This window comes from Rutilus rutilus, assembly GCF_951802725.1.
Source record: "Rutilus rutilus genome assembly, chromosome: 16".
Classification (NCBI taxonomy): domain Eukaryota; kingdom Metazoa; phylum Chordata; class Actinopteri; order Cypriniformes; family Leuciscidae; genus Rutilus; species Rutilus rutilus.
This window is the reverse complement of record NC_140224.1, coordinates 37,579,646-37,599,645: the sequence shown is the minus strand read 5'-3', so window position 1 is coordinate 37,599,645 and position 20,000 is coordinate 37,579,646. Positions and strand designations below refer to the sequence as shown.

The 20,000-nt window shown below is 46.2% G+C and overlaps 1 protein-coding gene across 1 annotated transcript in view; it reads left to right on the top strand.

Annotated features, from left to right (window-relative positions):
* The window catches only part of ryr2a (ryanodine receptor 2a (cardiac)), a 152,310-nt gene that overhangs the window by 62,825 nt on the left and 69,485 nt on the right, over window positions 1–20,000 (top strand). Inside the window, exons 17-31 of the mRNA XM_084435238.1 lie at window positions 441–536; window positions 1,024–1,142; window positions 1,580–1,713; window positions 2,528–2,769; window positions 3,632–3,824; window positions 4,550–4,766; window positions 8,990–9,094; window positions 10,123–10,226; window positions 10,795–10,878; window positions 11,352–11,511; window positions 12,136–12,283; window positions 14,440–14,648; window positions 17,446–17,620; window positions 18,717–18,925; window positions 19,406–19,749. Of these exons, the coding sequence (XP_084291364.1) occupies window positions 441–536; window positions 1,024–1,142; window positions 1,580–1,713; window positions 2,528–2,769; window positions 3,632–3,824; window positions 4,550–4,766; window positions 8,990–9,094; window positions 10,123–10,226; window positions 10,795–10,878; window positions 11,352–11,511; window positions 12,136–12,283; window positions 14,440–14,648; window positions 17,446–17,620; window positions 18,717–18,925; window positions 19,406–19,749 (2,539 nt within the window). The remainder of the gene's footprint in view (window positions 1–440; window positions 537–1,023; window positions 1,143–1,579; window positions 1,714–2,527; window positions 2,770–3,631; window positions 3,825–4,549; window positions 4,767–8,989; window positions 9,095–10,122; window positions 10,227–10,794; window positions 10,879–11,351; window positions 11,512–12,135; window positions 12,284–14,439; window positions 14,649–17,445; window positions 17,621–18,716; window positions 18,926–19,405; window positions 19,750–20,000) is intronic.

Genomic DNA, 20,000 nt, shown 5'->3' with positions numbered 1-20,000 from the left:
ACCGAGGTCCAAAACTGGCAGATAAACTGACCCGCCGTTCTGAAATAGATCTGTCATGACAGCAACAGTTACTCACTGTAAGTGAGAAATTACAAGTGTAAGTGTAAGTAAGGCTCCATTGTGTAACAAGCTAATTAAAATGATACACATTTATTATTCACAATATGGAAAGAGGAAATAAAACATAGTTGGTTAAGATCATGACTGAAACGTCATTAATGGGCTGGGCTTATTCAAGTTCTAGATCTAACTCACACTGCACACACACTGCTGTGATTCAGCTATAGCTCAGCTGTTCCACATCTGAAGAGCTTCTGTCCTAATGTGTGTTCTTATTATTCTCTTCACATCATCATCTGTGTGTGTGTGTGTGTGTGTGTGTGTGTGTGTGTGTGTGTGTGTGTGTGTGTGTGTGTGTGTGTGTGTGTGTGTGTGTGTAGCTGCTCTGATCAGAGGAAACAGGAAGAATTGTGCCCAGTTCTCCAGCTCTCTGGATTGGCTGATCAGTCGTCTGGAGAGGTTGGAAGCGTCATCAGGTATGTAACATGTAACGTGTGTATGATGAGTGTTCACTGCACAGGTGTGTTCAGGCAGACACATGTGATGTCACTCTGAGTCATGAGCTGGGAAGAACCATCATGTGCAGACGAGGACAGACAGGTTGTGAGGTCATTCTGGTTAGATTAACTTTGACAGTTATCAGCTCTCAAACACAACAGCACCCGTGACCAGCAGGAGCACACACACTCTTCACCACACACTGTTAGACCTGTGAAGGCCATCATATTAGATCACAGCAGATCATTACTGAGTGCTGATGTGATGATGGTTGTGGTGTGTGTGTGTGTGTGTGTGTGTGTGTGTGTGATGTGATGGTCATGATGTGTGTGTGTGATGTGATGGTCATGATGTGTGTGCTGGGATGTGATGTTATGATGTGATGGTTGTGGTTTGTGTTGTGATGTGTGTGTGCTGTGATGTGATGGTTGTGTTGTGATGTGTATGTGTTGTGTGTGTCTGCAGGGATTCTGGAGGTTTTGCACTGTGTTCTGGTGGAGAGTCCAGAAGCTCTGAACATCATTAAAGAGGGACACATCAAATCCATCATCTCACTGCTGGACAAACACGGACGCAACTACAAGGTGACTGCAGATAGTGTGTGTGTGTGTGTGTGTGTGTCAAACTCTTTTATGCTCATGTGGTGTTGTTGATTCAGTTCATTTGGACTGTTGAAAAGCGATTCACAGATTAATTTCCCTGTGTGAACGTGCCTTTATATTGAGTTCAGTTACTAGTTTTCATGGTTTATTTAGTTGGTTATGATCTTTGAGTTATTTATCTGTTCATGTTCAGTACTGTCACCCTCATCAAGATCCTTACTGATGATACGCCTGTTGTTATGAAAATGAATCATGGCATAATTAATTGTTCAGTATTTGCATCTGTTTGATTTTATTAAAATAAGTATTTTCAAAATGCATTGTCAAATTGCTTTGTGGCGTGTCTAGCTGGTGACGATTAGCCTGTAGCTCCAGCTGTCCATTAGCTTGCCTGACGCCGGTGTGTCTGTGATGTTCAGGTTCTGGATGTCCTGTGTTCTCTCTGTGTGTGTCACGGCGTGGCGGTTCGCTCCAATCAGCACCTGATCTGTGATAATCTGCTGCCCGGCCGAGACCTGCTGCTCCAGACGCGTCTCGTCAACCACGTCAGCAGGTACGAGAGCGACGCATCACTTCCTGTCCAGCACTCACACTCTCTCAATCACTCTAACCCTGCGTCTCAGTGTCCACACTATCCATCCTAAAGAGTATGTGAGATTAAAATAAGAGTATGTTGAAAAGAGTGTGTCAGAAGTCCCGGATGATCTACTATTTCCGGTGGATTTTCGAAGTGTGGATCCGTGCTCACTATAAAGGCTAATATTACCCACAATCCACTGCGGTTTGGAGGAGGAACTACAAACACGAGTAAAAACTGTAGAAAACTACAAAACATGACGAATATGCTCGACCGACGGTGAGAGGTTTAGATAAAGGTTTGAGTGACCAATTAAAGTTTATCCTGATAGAAAAATATTTATTTAATGTTATCCGTGTTATATTTCATCTTCAATAACAACTGCAGATCAACAAGCTTCTGCATTTCTCTCCGATACACTGGGAAATGAAATGTGGAGGATTTTATCTTTGATGATTGACAGGCCAGTTTGCGTGACAGGATGATTGACAGGCCAGTTTGCGTGACAGGATGATTGACAGGCCAGTTTGCGTGACAGGATGATTGACAGGCCAGTTTGCGTGACAGGATGATTGACAGGCCAGTATGCGTATAACTAAGCGACAGAGAGCAACCGTTAAAGACGCAACTGTATGACGTGATAGTGTGTCCCAAAGCTTGTCTACTCTTCTGCTACACACTCAAACATATGCACTTTTTCTTCACAAAAAGAGTACATGCTTTGAGGGCGTAGTGTAAGTATGTGAATTGAGACGCAGCAAATCTCTCAATCTCTGTGTTGCTCATTCAGCATGAGGCCCAATATCTTCCTGGGTGTGAGTGAAGGCTCCGCCCAGTACAGGAAGTGGTATTATGAGCTCATCGTGGACCAGGTGCAGGCGTTCGTGACGGGGGAGCCCACGCACCTGCGGGTGGGCTGGGCCTCGACTCAGGGATATGCGCCGTATCCGGGCGGAGGAGAGGGATGGGGCGGCAACGGCGTCGGGGACGACCTCTACTCGTACGGCTTCGACGGCCTTCACCTGTGGGCAGGTAACAACACATCTGCACTTTTCCACAAGTCCTTCCTGCACTTTAATCAATAGTGTTATTCACTGTTCAGCTGTGCTTATATGCGGGTCTTTCAGCTTCATGCCGGATTCATGTGTACCTATTTAAAGGGGTGGTTGATTATGATTTCACTGTTCTAACTTTAGTTAGTGTGTAATGTTGCTGTTTGAGCATAAACAACATCTGCAAAGTTACGACGCTCAAAGTTCAAAGCAAAGGAAGATATTTGCTTTAAAGAAATAGTTTTTTAAGGACTACAACAAACGACTGGTTGGGACTACACAACATTCCTCCCGGGTTAGTGACATCACCAACCCTAGAATTTACATAACCCCGCCCCCGGGTTAGTGACATCACAAACCCTAAAATGTACATAACCCCGCCCCCGGGTTAGTGACATCACCAACCCTAAAATGTACATAACCCCGCCCCCGGGAACACGCAGTGCATGTTGAGAAGAGGAAGAGTTGTTGTAGTCGAGCTCATTTGTGAGTTCAGGCTAAAGCTGTCGCATCCGTCTTTTCAGATTTATTGCAATACAGTTCGTAACACACACACTCTGCGGACAACAGAGACTTATTTTACATCTTGTTAAAAAACGCCCTTAAACCCTATTTTGGGGACACATTTGTATCCAGAAATGTGCTGAGAAAACCTAATCATTATTGGCTATAATTATCAGTCATAACATTTGCCATCAAAACCAGTATATAGACCAGTATTGGATAGCTGAGTAAACGTGTATGTGAGATATTTGCTGATGGTGGTAATAACAGCACGTCACCAGCGGGTTCAATGAGCCACAGGCAATGGTGTAAAATGTAACGTGGTCTGTGATTGGCAGGTTGCGTGGCGCGTTCAGTCAGCTCACCCAATCAGCACCTGCTTCGGGCCGAGGACGTGGTCAGCTGCTGTCTGGACCTCAGCGCTCCCAGCATCTCCTTCAGGATCAATGGCCAGCCGGTCCAGGGCATGTTCGAGAACTTCAACTCTGACGGACTCTTCTTCCCTGTCGTGTCCTTCTCCGCTGGAGTCAAGTGAGTGCCTTTAGCCCCGCCTCCTCTGACAGACGGCACCCCCCTTAACTCTTGTGATTGGCTGAGACAGTTTTGTCGTCTGCCGCTTTAAAGAGATAGTTCAAAAATGGAAATTAGCCCATGATTTACTCGCCCTCAAGTCATCTTAGGTATTTATGACATTCTTCTTTCAGACGAACATAATCAGAGTTATATAAAAAAATGTCCTGGCTCTTCCAAGCTTTATAATGGCAGTGAATGGCCGTTTCTGTTTTGAAGTCCATAAAACTTTTATGATGATAGATGCACTTTTATGATGGATAGATGCACTTTTATGATGGATAGATGCACTTTTATGATGGACAGATGCACTTTTATGAACTTCAAAACAGAAACGGCCATTCTCTGCCATTATAAAGCTTGGAAGAGCCAGGACATTTTTTTATATAACTCTGATTGTGTTCGTCTAAAAGAAGAATGTCATACACACCTATGATGGCTTGAGGGCGAGTAAATCATGGGCTAATTTCCATTTTTGGGTGATCTATCCCTTTAAATGCTCGATCTCTTTAAAGCTGGATGGATTCTGATTGGCTGTAAGTGTTTTTATCCTTCATCAGCTGGAAAATCATGATAAATCGTTCCTCTGTGTTGTTAAAACGATTAAAACTTTATAGTTACAGTTATCATTATGGTTCATTATAGTATTAGTCGTTCTTGTTGACGTTAACGCTCCTCCTCCTCAGAGTGCGCTTCCTGTTGGGCGGTCGTCACGGCGAGTTCAAGTTCCTGCCTCCATCCGGTTACGCTCCGTGTTTCGAGGCAGTTTTACCGCGAGAGAAGCTGAGAGTGGAGAACAGTCAGGAGTACAAACAGGATCACGGGAGAACAAGAGACCTCCTCGGACCCACGGTCACACTGTCACAGGCAGCCTTCACCCCTACACCTGTGGACACCAGTCAGGTACACACACACACACACACACACACACACACACACGAGACCTCCTCGGACCCACGGTCACACTGTCACAGGCAGCCTTCACCCCAACACCTGTGGACACCAGTCAGGTACACACACACACACACACACACACACACACACACACACACACACACACACACGAGACCTCCTCGGACCCACGGTCACACTGTCACAGGCAGCCTTCACCCCAACACCTGTGGACACCAGTCAGTTACACACACACACACACACACACACACACGAGACCTCCTCGGACCCACGGTCACACTGTCACAGGCAGCCTTCACCCCAACACCTGTGGACACCAGTCAGGTACACACACACACACACACACACACACACACACACACACACGAGACCTCCTCGGACCCACGGTCACACTGTCACAGGCAGCCTTCACCCCTACACCTGTGGACACCAGTCAGATACACACACACACACACACACACACACACACACACACACACGAGACCTCCTCGGACCCACGGTCACACTGTCACAGGCAGCCTTCACCCCTACACCTGTGGACACCAGTCAGTTACACACACACACACACACACACACACACGAGACCTCCTCGGACCCACGGTCACACTGTCACAGGCAGCCTTCACCCCAACACCTGTGGACACCAGTCAGGTACACACACACACACACACACACACACACACACACACACACACGAGACCTCCTCGGACCCACGGTCACACTGTCACAGGCAGCCTTCACCCCAACACCTGTGGACACCAGTCAGATACACACACACACACACACACACACACACACGAGACCTCCTCGGACCCACGGTCACACTGTCACAGGCAGCCTTCACCCCTACACCTGTGGACACCAGTCAGGTACACACACACACACACACACACACACACACACACACACGAGACCTCCTCGGACCCACGGTCACACTGTCACAGGCAGCCTTCACCCCAACACCTGTGGACACCAGTCAGGTACACACACACACACACACACACACACACACACACACACACACACACACACACACACACACACACACACACACACACACGAGACCTCCTCGGACCCACGGTCACACTGTCACAGGCAGCCTTCACCCCTACACCTGTGGACACCAGTCAGGTACACACACACACACACACACACACACACACACACACACGAGACCTCCTCGGACCCACGGTCACACTGTCACAGGCAGCCTTCACCCCAACACCTGTGGACACCAGTCAGGTACACACACACACACACACACACACACACACACACACACACACACACACACACACACACACACACACACACACACACACGAGACCTCCTCGGACCCACGGTCACACTGTCACAGGCAGCCTTCACCCCAACACCTGTGGACACCAGTCAGGTACACACACACACACACACACACACACACACACACACACACACACACACACACGAGACCTCCTCGGACCCACGGTCACACTGTCACAGGCAGCCTTCACCCCTACACCTGTGGACACCAGTCAGTTACACACACACACACACACACACACACACGAGACCTCCTCGGACCCACGGTCACACTGTCACAGGCAGCCTTCACCCCAACACCTGTGGACACCAGTCAGGTACACACACACACACACACACACACACACACACACACACACGAGACCTCCTCGGACCCACGGTCACACTGTCACAGGCAGCCTTCACCCCAACACCTGTGGACACCAGTCAGATACACACACACACACACACACACACACACACGAGACCTCCTCGGACCCACGGTCACACTGTCACAGGCAGCCTTCACCCCTACACCTGTGGACACCAGTCAGGTACACACACACACACACACACACACACACACACACACACGAGACCTCCTCGGACCCACGGTCACACTGTCACAGGCAGCCTTCACCCCAACACCTGTGGACACCAGTCAGGTACACACACACACACACACACACACACACACACACACACACACACACACACACACGAGACCTCCTTGGACCCACGGTCACACTGTCACAGGCAGCCTTCACCCCAACACCTGTGGACACCAGTCAGGTACACACACACACACACACACACACACACACACACACACACACACACACACACACACACACACACACACACGAGACCTCCTCGGACCCACGGTCACACTGTCACAGGCAGCCTTCACCCCTACACCTGTGGACACCAGTCCGGTACACTCACTCACACACACACACACACACACACACACACACACACACACACACGAGACCTCCTCGGACCCACGGTCACACTGTCACAGGCAGCCTTCACCCCAACACCTGTGGACACCAGTCAGGTACACACACACACACACACACACACACACACACACGAGACCTCCTCGGACCCACGGTCACACTGTCACAGGCAGCCTTCACCCCTACACCTGTGGACACCAGTCAGGTACACACACACACACACACACACACACACACACACACACACACACACACGAGACCTCCTCGGACCCACGGTCACACTGTCACAGGCAGCCTTCACCCCTACACCTGTGGACACCAGTCAGGTACACACACACACACACACACACACACACACACACACACACACACACACACACACGAGACCTCCTCGGACCCACGGTCACACTGTCACAGGCAGCCTTCACCCCTACACCTGTGGACACCAGTCCGGTACACTCACTCACACACACACACACACACACACACACACACACACACACACACGAGACCTCCTCGGACCCACGGTCACACTGTCACAGGCAGCCTTCACCCCTACACCTGTGGACACCAGTCAGGTACACACACACACACACACACACACACGAGACCTCCTCGGACCCACGGTCACACTGTCACAGGCAGCCTTCACCCCAACACCTGTGGACACCAGTCAGGTACACACACACACACACACACACACACACACACACACACGAGACCTCCTCGGACCCACGGTCACACTGTCACAGGCAGCCTTCACCCCAACACCTGTGGACACCAGTCAGGTACACACACACACACACACACACACACACACACACACACACGAGACCTCCTCGGACCCACGGTCACACTGTCACAGGCAGCCTTCACCCCTACACCTGTGGACACCAGTCAGGTACACACACACACACACACACACACACACACACACACACACACACACACGAGACCTCCTCGGACCCACGGTCACACTGTCACAGGCAGCCTTCACCCCAACACCTGTGGACACCAGTCAGGTACACACACACACACACACACACACACACGAGACCTCCTCGGACCCACGGTCACACTGTCACAGGCAGCCTTCACCCCAACACCTGTGGACACCAGTCAGATACACACACACACACACACACACACACACACGAGACCTCCTCGGACCCACGGTCACACTGTCACAGGCAGCCTTCACCCCTACACCTGTGGACACCAGTCAGGTACACACACACACACACACACACACACACACACACACACGAGACCTCCTCGGACCCACGGTCACACTGTCACAGGCAGCCTTCACCCCAACACCTGTGGACACCAGTCAGGTACACACACACACACACACACACACACACACACACACACACACACACACACACGAGACCTCCTTGGACCCACGGTCACACTGTCACAGGCAGCCTTCACCCCAACACCTGTGGACACCAGTCAGGTACACACACACACACACACACACACACACACACACACACACACACACACACACACACACGAGACCTCCTCGGACCCACGGTCACACTGTCACAGGCAGCCTTCACCCCAACACCTGTGGACACCAGTCAGTTACACACACACACACACACACACACACACGAGACCTCCTCGGACCCACGGTCACACTGTCACAGGCAGCCTTCACCCCAACACCTGTGGACACCAGTCAGGTACACACACACACACACACACACACACACACACACACACACACACGAGACCTCCTCGGACCCACGGTCACACTGTCACAGGCAGCCTTCACCCCAACACATGTGGACACCAGTCAGGTACACACACACACTCACTCCCCCCCCCCCCCCCCCACACACACACACACAAAAACACACACACACACACAGACACACACACTCTCATGTTCTTTGTGCCGTTCATGAACATGTTCAGGTGTGATGATTGTGTGTGTGTGATCGTGTTTCTGGCGTGTAGATCGTGCTGCCGCCGCATCTTGAGCGGATCCGAGAGAAGCTGGCGGAGAACATCCATGAGCTGTGGGTGATGAACAAGATCGATCTCGGGTGGACCTACGGAACGGTGCGTCACACACACGCCTTCTGTTCGTTTCCTCTGTGGACGTTTCAAACGCTTCTGCTGAATCAGCGATTCACAAACATTTTCATCAGCTGAATATAGATATATATATATGTCGATAATTTAACAAAACTTTCATTTGTTTGGTGTTCTCTGATGTCAGTTAAAAGTCACTTGTTGACATGCAGCTAAACAAATTTTTATTTTTATTTTTTAGACATTGTTTATTTGGACTGTTTTTATTTTTTAATTATTTATTTTAATTTTACATTTTTGTTGATTAATAATCACTTAATTATTAAGTGTTTTATATATATATATATATATATATATATATATATATAATTTATTTTTATTTATTCCAAAGACATTGTTCAATCTTTTTAAATCTTTTTACTTTGAATATATTTGTTTTTATTTTCAAATTAATTATTTGAATTGTAATTCATTTAAAATATAACATAATTTAATATAATATTTTAATAAATTATAATAAAAGCATTTTTTATTTTGATTGTTATTTTCAAATGATTTATTTTAATTTGCCATTTTTATGATTTCGTTAATTATTAGCCTTCACGTGACAAAAGAATCATAATACGTCCTTGGTTTTAATTACTGTAAATAAAGTTGAAGTTTCTGCCATAATCATTTAATGTTCCTCATTTATTCCCTATAAAATCTGTAAAATTAACATTAAATGTGTATTTTTCTGTATAATACGTGTGTGGAAAACTCTGGGCCTCAAGTGTGCTTGTATAGAGCTGTTCACGATTCATGTTCGTTCAAAGCAGCTTTACAGAGAACTGTGTCTTAAAGCCTCTGACACCGGAGTCTGTGTTCCAGCTCTCTGATTGGTCACACTGTGTTTACAGTAAGTCACACGGTGTGATGTTAGGGTCTCTCTCTTCACTCTGACCCTCTTTCTGATGTTAGAGATTTTGATGAATTTCTCCCTAGATGTCTGTTTCTGCCTGTTATGAATGCTCAAATGTATAACACACACATGCTTCCCTGTGTTGATGATGCAGGTGAGGGATGATAATAAACGTCAGCATCCGTGTCTGGTCGAGTTCTCCAGACTTCCTGAGCAAGAGCGCAGCTACAACCTGCAGATGTCTCAGGAGACGCTCAAGTAAGCATGTTCATTCGTTTGAGATCGTGATTTACTAAAAATTACTATTTAGTTGTAATTGAAGATGTATGCATTCAGTTTTTATTGGATGATATTTTATTTTGGGGCAATTTTATATTCATAAACGGTTTAACCCTCTGGCGCCGTGTTCTGCTGGATGTTTTTCACACGCAAAAGTGAATACAAATATAATTAAATCAAATACCAAAATGATTAATATTAGCATGAACTTAATAAACATAACAGCATCATTTTATATGGTTTCTGTTTGTGTTTTAGCTGCTGTATGAGTCATTATAACTACATCTACAGTGGAGTTTTACACTTATGCATTAGGCAGAAGCTTTTATCCAAAGCGACTTACGTTACATTTCAAGCTACACATTTCCATTTTTATCATTTCTTGCTTTCCCTGGGAATCGAACCCTTGACCTTGGTGTTGCAAACACCAACGCTCTACTGTTTGAGCTACAGGAAAGTAATAGCTATAATGATGAGCGTGAGAGATCTGATGTGTGTGTGTGAATGATGTGATGATGAGTGTGAGAGATCTGATGTGTGTGTGCAGGACTCTTCTGGCGCTCGGCTGTCATGTCGGCGTGGCTGATGAACGAGCGGCAGAGAACGTCAAAAATCTCAAGCTGTCAGCCAAGTGAGTGTGTGAAACTTCAGCGTATATTAACATGTTTATGTGTCTGGATATATGCAGACCCTGCTGTCTAGTTTAGCTAACTAGCTCTGGGGTCTCATTTATAAACGTGCGTACGCCACTTCCCACGCATAAGTTGTGATCTATCATAACACACTTGACTGAAGGATGTGTGAGTACATCTGTAAGTAACTCTGGAGACAAAGCAGTTTAACGACACCGATGATGATCTGAGCGACTGAAGGAAAACCACTTTAATATTCATTATGAGTATATTTTTTGCTGTACTCCATTTTTGGCTTTTGGGGTCAGATACACTTTTAGTGCGGATCCCACGCAGAGTTTTATAAATGAGAGCCTGTTGTACGGCTTTCTCAGACCCGTCCATATAGAACCTGTTCTTCTAAGAGTGTGGTTAGTGTTGGTTGATCTAGAGTGTTCGCGTACGGATGGGTTAGCGTGTGTTCTGCTGTCAGGTACGAGCTCTCCTGCGGGTATAAACCGGCACCGATGGACCTGAGCCACATCAAACTGGCGTCGACCCAGGAGGCCATGGTGGACAAACTGGCAGAGAACGCTCACAACGTGTGGGCCAGAGACCGCATCCGACAGGGCTGGACATACGGCATACAGCAGGTCAGTGTGTGTAGTGTGTGTTGTGTGCATCAGACAGGCTCCGTCCCAAACCCTACATAGGTGCTTCCGAAATGTGCACTGCATGATTGGACTGTTTTAAATGTTGCGATGAACGCCACCACAAAGTCATGATTAAAAGTGAGAAACTGAACTTTCGTCATGAAAGGGAAGTTGCGCTGGTCTTCTCTCCTCTATTGTTCTGTATATCCGAGTGAAACGCTTCTGGAACAAGAACAAATGTGGGCGGGGCTTGATTGTGTCTGGGGGGAATTGATTGGATGGTTGTGGTTTGCTATTGGCTGATCTCATGTGAGTGACAGGTTATAGCCCCGCCCTCGTCATCAGAGAAGAGAAGAGATGCTGCGAGAGGAACTTATTCTGAATCAAGATTATTACAAATAAAGAGGAAAATAGAGAGAAAAAAGCAGCTTTTAGGTTTGAAGTGTATAATTCATTGGATTGTCAGAAATAGGCATATGAATACTATGGTTTTACATTGAATATATATTAGGAATGACTCGACTGTGATTTACACGCACTGATAGTGTGAGCCTGAAGCAGTGAGGTTCACGTCTGTATGGATCCGGACGAGTCGCTCACACACACGTCTCTGTGTCTCTGCAGGACATCAAGAGCCGGAGAAACCCCCGTCTCGTTCCGTACGTTCTTCTGGACGAGAGGACCAAGAAGTCAAACAAGGACAGTCTTCGGGAAGCTGTGCGGACTCTGCTGGGATACGGATACAACCTGGAGGCTCCGGATCAGGACCACGGTACCATGAGAATAACACTCTACACACACTGCCCCGTGTGCATGACACAGAGTACTGCGCTCATCTGACATCTATAGCAGGGTTATTATCCTGAACTAAAACTAAAACCAAAAAAAATGACATTTTTATTTCTTGAAATGAAATAAAATATAAAAAACGTATTTATTTCAACTAGTTGCTACTATTGTGCTAAAATAACTAAAACTAATAAGCTAAAAATAAAAACAACTATATAGATTCATATAAAGGACAAAAACACAACAAAATTACTAAAACTTACTAAAATTATAATAAATAAAAAAGATAATATCCTTAAAAAAAATTTAATATTATAAAATAACTAAATAACAACAAATAAAAACTATATAGACTAATATAAAGGACAAAAACACAACAAAATTACTAAAACTTACTAAAATTATAATAAATAAAAAAGATAATATCCTTAAAAAAAATTTAATATTATAAAATAACTAAATAACAACAAATAAAAACTATATAGATTAATATAAAGGACAAAAACACAACAAAATTACTAAAACTTACTAAAATTATAATAAATAAAAAAGATAATATCCTTAAAAAAAAATTTATATTATAAAATAACTAAATAACAACAAATAAAAACTATATAGACTAATATAAAGGACAAAAACACAACTAAATTAATTAAACTATAGCTAAAATTAAAATGAATATTTTTATTCAAAATATTACCAGAACTATTATGGGATATCAATGATACTAAAATAACATTTTCATTACTTTAAATTAATTAAACTTTAACTGAAATAAAATAAACTATTTCAAAAACTTTAGTTTAAATTGAAGTACAAAAATAGCGAAAACTAATACATAAACTAAAACTTAATAAAACCTTATTTATGCATATTTAAAACACAAAACAAATAACAATGACAAAAACACAACAAACTTATTCAAATTAAAATAAAAACAAAATTTCAAAAGTAAAATATAATTTGAAATATTAACGAACTATAATAATACATCAATGATAGTAAAGTAATTCCTTGATGTGTTGCTGTATTAAACATGACTAGCCGCAGCTTCAGTGTTGGGGGCGGGGCTAGAGTCCACAGAGCATTTGATTGGACAGAAAATCTCTGTTGGTGTTACAGCAGAAAGAGTCTGTACAGTTTGAATGCAAATATCTTCTAAATGTGATTTTGTCATAGTTTTGGAGAACAAGAGAGTGATGTGAGACACAACAGGCAAAAACATTGTTTTTTTCATGCACTGGTCGGTTTTGAGGTCTATTTTTGCTTCCATAACATGTGACTAGTGGAAAGAAAACATCACAAAACACACTTTATCTAAATCCATCTCTTAAAGGTGCAGTGTGTGATTTTTAGCGGCATCTAGTGGTGAGATTTGCGAATTGCAACCGGTCAATAATTCGCGGCCTTTCCTTGAAATTTCAAACTCGAATGAGAGGCTACGGTGGCCGACGTAGGAAGCCGCGTCTTTTTCTGCTGCTTCTCATTCAAGTTAGTGATGAAACGCGCTCTGTAGCGCTGTCGGCTACGGTAGAAACATGACGTCACGATATGGCGACCTTCATAGAAGGGGTGGCCGCGGTTATGTACATATAAATGACTCATTCTAAGGTAATAAAAACATAACGGTTCATTAAGTAAGGTCTTTATACACCACTGAAAACATAGTTATGGATCTTATATTGCATTTCTGTCAATAGATCCTCAGAAATATCACACATTGCACCTTTAAAGTCAGAAATCTCCACTTCTATATTCTAAAGGTTTGTTCATGTATCTTCACATGATTTATAGAACATATTACTATGGAAGCTTGTTTCCACCACAGAATAAAAAATAAAAAAGGTAATTGCGACTTTTTATCTCGCAATTCTGAGATAAAAAGTCGCAATTATCTTTAAAAAAACATTATTCTGTGGCAGAAACAATCTTACATAGATTACTCCTAAAAACATGATCAAAATTATGATTTTCTGTCTGTTGACTGTATTTTCTGATTTATGGAGTGGTAAAAAGAGAGCCTTTCATATCTGGCTTTATGCAATGTTCAGATTTCAGTTCTGGAAATGTATGCATATTTAATGAGAAGATGCCTCATTTGCACATGCGAACATCAGAAAGCGTGTGTGTTTTGCGCAGCTGGTCGAGCAGACGAGGGTCTTCTGTCTGCCGAACGCTTCCGGATCTTCCGGGCCGAGAAGTCGTACAGCGTGAGTGTGGGCCGGTGGTACTTCGAGCTGGAGGTGGTGACGGCGGGGGAGATGCGGGTGGGATGGGCCAGGCCCGGATGTCTGCCGGACCAGGAGCTCGGGTCGGACGAGCAGGCCTTCGTCTTCGACGGATTCAAGGTCAAGCCTCAGAATAAACCCCATTACAATCAGAGGCTAGTTGCATAAACTGCTAAGTCTAGTCTTACAAGTTAGTTATCTTGAGGACTATAACCTCCCGCAGCCACTCATGTCCATCGGCGTCATCATAACCTTCAAATTTTTTTCTGATTTGAGTGATCCATCTGTATCATGCTAGCTAAATGTGTTTAACATGTGAATCCTTACTACAAATGCAGTTCTATTCAGGCCGTTGTTGGCATGAATTGTACTCGTGATGCAGCAGTAGTGGAGCGCTCTCGGAGCGAGTGAAAACCACAACACTCCGACTTTAAAAAAATCCGCTCCACACTCCATTCAAAATCACTCCACTCCGCTCACACTCCACTCACACTCCACTCACACTCCACTCTGCTCACACTCCACTCTGCTCACACTCCACTCACACTCCACTCACACTCCGCTCACACTCCACTCACACTCCACTCTGCTCACACTCCACTCTGCTCACACTCCGCTCACACTCCACTCTGCTCACACTCTGCTCACACTCCGCTCACACTCCACTCTGCTCACACTCTGCTCACACTCTGCTCACACTCCACTCACACTCCACTCTGCTCACACTCCACTCACACTCCGCTCACACTCCACTCTGCTCACACTCCACTCTGCTCACACTCCGCTCACACTCCACTCACACTCCACTCTGCTCACACTCCGCTCACACTCCACTCTGCTCACACTCCGTTCACACTCCACTCTGCTCACACTCCACTCTGCTCACACTCCGCTCACACTCCACTCCACTCACACTCCACTCTGCGCACACTCCACTCTGCTCACACTCCACTCACACTCCACTCTGCTCACACTCCGCTCACACTCCACTCACACTCCACTCACACTCCACTCTGCTCACACTCCACTCACACTCCGCTCACACTCCACTCTGCTCACACTCCACTCTGCTCACACTCCACTCTGCTCACACTCCGCTCACACTCCGCTCACACTCCACTCTGCTCACACTCCGCTCACACTCCACTCTGCTCACACTCTGCTCACACTCCACTCTGCTCACACTCCGCTCACACTCCACTCCGCTCACACTCCACTCTGCGCACACTCCACTCTGCTCACACTCCACTCTGCTCACACTCCACTCTGCTCACACTCCACACTGCTCACACTCTGCTCACACTCCACTCTGCTCACACTCTGCTCACACTCCACTCACACTCCACTCTGCTCACACTCCACTCTGCTCACACTCCACTCTGCTCACACTCCGCTCACACTCCACTCACACTCCACTCTGCTCACACTCCGCTCACACTCCACTCTGCTCACACTCTGCTCACACTCCACTCTGCTCACACTCCGCTCACACTCCACTCCGCTCACACTCCACTCTGCTCACACTCCACTCACACTCCACTCTGCTCACACTCCACTCACACTCCGCTCACACTCCACTCTGCTCACACTCCACTCTGCTCACACTCCACTCACACTCCACTCCGCTCACACTCCGCTCTGCTCACACTCCGCTCACACTCCACTCCGCTCACACTCCACTCTGCTCACACTCCGCTCACACTCCACTCTGCTCACACTCCACTCTGCTCACACTCCACTCACACTCCACTCTGCTCACACTCCGCTCACACTCCACTCTGCTCACACTCCGCTCACACTCCACTCACACTCCACTCTGCTCACACTCCACTCACACTCCGCTCACACTCCACTCTGCTCACACTCCACTCTGCTCACACTCCGCTCACACTCCACTCACACTCCACTCTGCTTACACTCCGCTCACACTCCACTCTGCTCACACTCCGCTCACACTCCACTCTGCTCACACTCTGCTCACACTCCACTCTGCTCACACTCCGCTCACACTCCACTCCGCTCACACTCCACTCTGCTCACACTCCACTCACACTCCACTCTGCTCACACTCCACTCACACTCCGCTCACACTCCACTCTGCTCACACTCCACTCACACTCCACTCTGCTCACACTCCACTCACACTCCACTCCGCGCACACTCCACTCCGCTCACACTCCACTCACACTCCACTCTGCTCACACTCCACTCACACTCCGCTCACACTCCACTCTGCTCACACTCCACTCTGCTCACACTCCACTCACACTCCACTCTGCTCACACTCCCCTCTGCTCACACTCCGCTCACACTCCACTCCGCTCATACTCCACTCCGCTCACACTCCACTCCGCTCACACTCCACTCTGCTCACACTCCACTCTGCTCACACTCCACTCACACTCCACTCTACTCACACTCCACTCTGCGCACACTCCACTCTGCTCACACTCCACTCTGCTCACACTCCGCTCACACTCCACTCCGCTCACACTCCACTCACACTCCACTCTGCTCACACTCCGCTCACACTCCACTCACACTCCGCTCTGCTCACACTCCGCTCACACTCACACTCCGCTCACACTCACTCTCACACTCACTCTCACACTCACACTAACACTCCTTGCTCACACTCAACTCCACTCCTCGCTCACACTCACACTCCGCTCACACTCAACTCCACTCCTCGCTCACACTCACACTCCGCTCACATACTCTGGCTGGAACTGACGAGAAAATGGCTGACGTCACACATTTCTTACATCACTTATCGCCTGCAGGTGTCTCCAAATCCCCTGTACTTAGATGTATTTAATACACATTAACATTTAACATAATGAAATTGCTTTACAACTAGAACAGGCATTTTGGCACAATTCATAATAAATAAATTTTCCCCGTTACACGTGTGCAGGCCCAGCGCTGGCACCAGGGGAACGAGCACTTCGGCCGCTCCTGGGCGTCAGGAGACGTGGTCGGGTGTATGGTGGACATGAACGAGCGAACCATCATGTTCACGCTCAACGGAGAAGTGCTGCTCGACGACTCCGGCTCAGAACTCGCCTTCAAAGATTTTGAAGTTTGGGACGGTGAGTGACGTGTGATGATAATCCTGCGTGTTGTGTGAAATTAGCACTTTGTTGAACTGCAGCTCTAGTTGACCATTCTGTTGTCATTTACTCTCCCTCATGTTGATCCAACTTGTATGTTTTGAAGAATGTTGGGAAACAAACAACATCAAGTGTGTTGCAGCAGCTGTTCTGTCTCGTAAACGAGTGTTTCCCGTGAGCATCAGGTGAATGTTGCTGTATCACAGATGAGCAGCAGCAGAGATCAGATCAGCGCCACCTGCTGGCCACTGACACACACACACACACACACTGTGTGTTTATATGCGTCAGCACATCTGGCTCATTCTGTGATGTCAGCAGTATCTCTGTCATGTGCTAGAGTATCAGAAACTGCAGTCTTGCTTTAACTACACTACAAACACTGCTGTTCTTCTTCAGTATGTTCATATGAAGATACACCTGGAAGATGTCTGGAGATACAAAATCTTCTGTTTTCTGAGAAATATATTAAAAATAAATGAGTTTTTGTTTAAAACAACAATAACCGTATTTTAATTAAGTTAGAATTTTTTTTACTACATTGGCAGATATTTGTTATTAAAATTTATTATAAACTCAAATCCTTTGAGTTTTGAGAGTGTGTGTGTGTGTGTGTGTGTGTGTGTGTGAGAGAGAGAAAGTGTGTGTGTGTACGTGTGAGAGAGAATGTGTGTGTGTGTGTGTGTGTGTGTGTGAGAGAGAGAGAGTGTATGTTTGTGTGAGAGTGTGTATGTTTGTGTGAGAGTGTGTATGTTTGTGTGAGAGTGTGTGTGTGTGTGTGAGAGAGAGAGTGTGTGTGTGTGTGTGTGTGTGTGTGTGTGTGTGTGTGTGTGTGTGTGTGTGTGATCAGATATTTGTTATTAATTTCAATCATAAACTCAGAACCTTTGATAATTTCTACATAGTTATTATTAATTTGTAATATACATTTTTATGGATTTAGTTAACCTGCTCGACATAATCTTACTCTGCACTTTCTTCCACAGGTGTGTGTGTGTGTGTGTATGAGTTAAACCCTGTGGCTTCATCACTATGAGCACTAGCAGTGGTTATGATTGACGTGTGTTTTCCTCAGGTTTCATCCCGGTCTGCAGTCTGGGAGTTTGTCAGGTGGGCCGGATGAACTTCGGGAAGGACGTGAGCACGCTGAAGTACTTCACCATCTGTGGCCTGCAGGAGGGCTACGAACCCTTCGCCGTCAACATGAACCGAGACCTGACCATGTGGATCAGCAAACGACTGCCTCAGTTCATCCACGCGCCACTCAACCACGAGCACATAGAGGTCAGAGGTCACACGCGTCCATAAAAACAAACATTTTCTCCATTCTGTCACTGATGGAGTCTTGGTTCCACTGTCACCTTTATTCGCCTTTGTCACCATTAGCTTTTGGCTTCATTAGTTGGGGACATTTAATTTAATATTCAACAATATTATTGCTCTGCCTGCATTGACAGCATTATATGAGACTGAGCTGAGCTGGACGATGACATCACGGTTTTCTCCAGAGCGACTACATATATAAATTAACTAAATTAATGACTTTTTTACAACAAAAATGAACCATCACTGAATTTCCTTAAGCTGGACTGTGACGCTATTTTCTTCTAGAAACAAACTTTGTTGCATTATTTTCCCGTTATCTCTGTAAAGCTGCTCTGAAACACTCTGTGTTGTAAAAAGCGCTATATAAATAAAGGTGACTTGACTTGACGAGCCGCACCATTCTGAGCGTTTACGGGATTCTGTGTGTGTGTTTTCCAGGTCACGAGGATCGACGGGACGGTGGAGAGCCCGCCGTGCCTAAAGGTCACCCAGAGGTCGTTCGGCTCACAGAACAGTAACACAGACATCATGTTCTACCGTCTCAGCATGCCCATCGAGTGCTCGGAGGCGTTCGCACGCTCGCCCGGCGGGACGCTAGCGGCTAACGGCAGCTTCTTCTCTCCCAAGAGAGATCTGGAGGATTTCGAGACGGTGTCGGACTTTGAGGTCCTGATGAAAACGCCACACAGTCACGTGAGCTCGAACGGGCCCGACAGAGATCGAGACGAATTCAACAACCACAAAGATCACAATCAGGAGAAACCCTCCAAAATCAAACAGAGGTGGATTATACACACACACACAGGGGAACTGCTTTTGGTGTGGATGATAATGTGTTTCCTAGTGGTGCAACGGATCACAAAATTCACGATTCGGATCATTTACGTTTTTTGTGCCACGGATCGGATATAAATTTAAATATATTTATTACTTAAAGCTCACTTGAAGTTCTTCGATGCCACATCAAAAACTACTAGCCTAACTGATAAAGTTCTAACATTATTAAAACAAGTGAACAGTCAGTAATAAAATA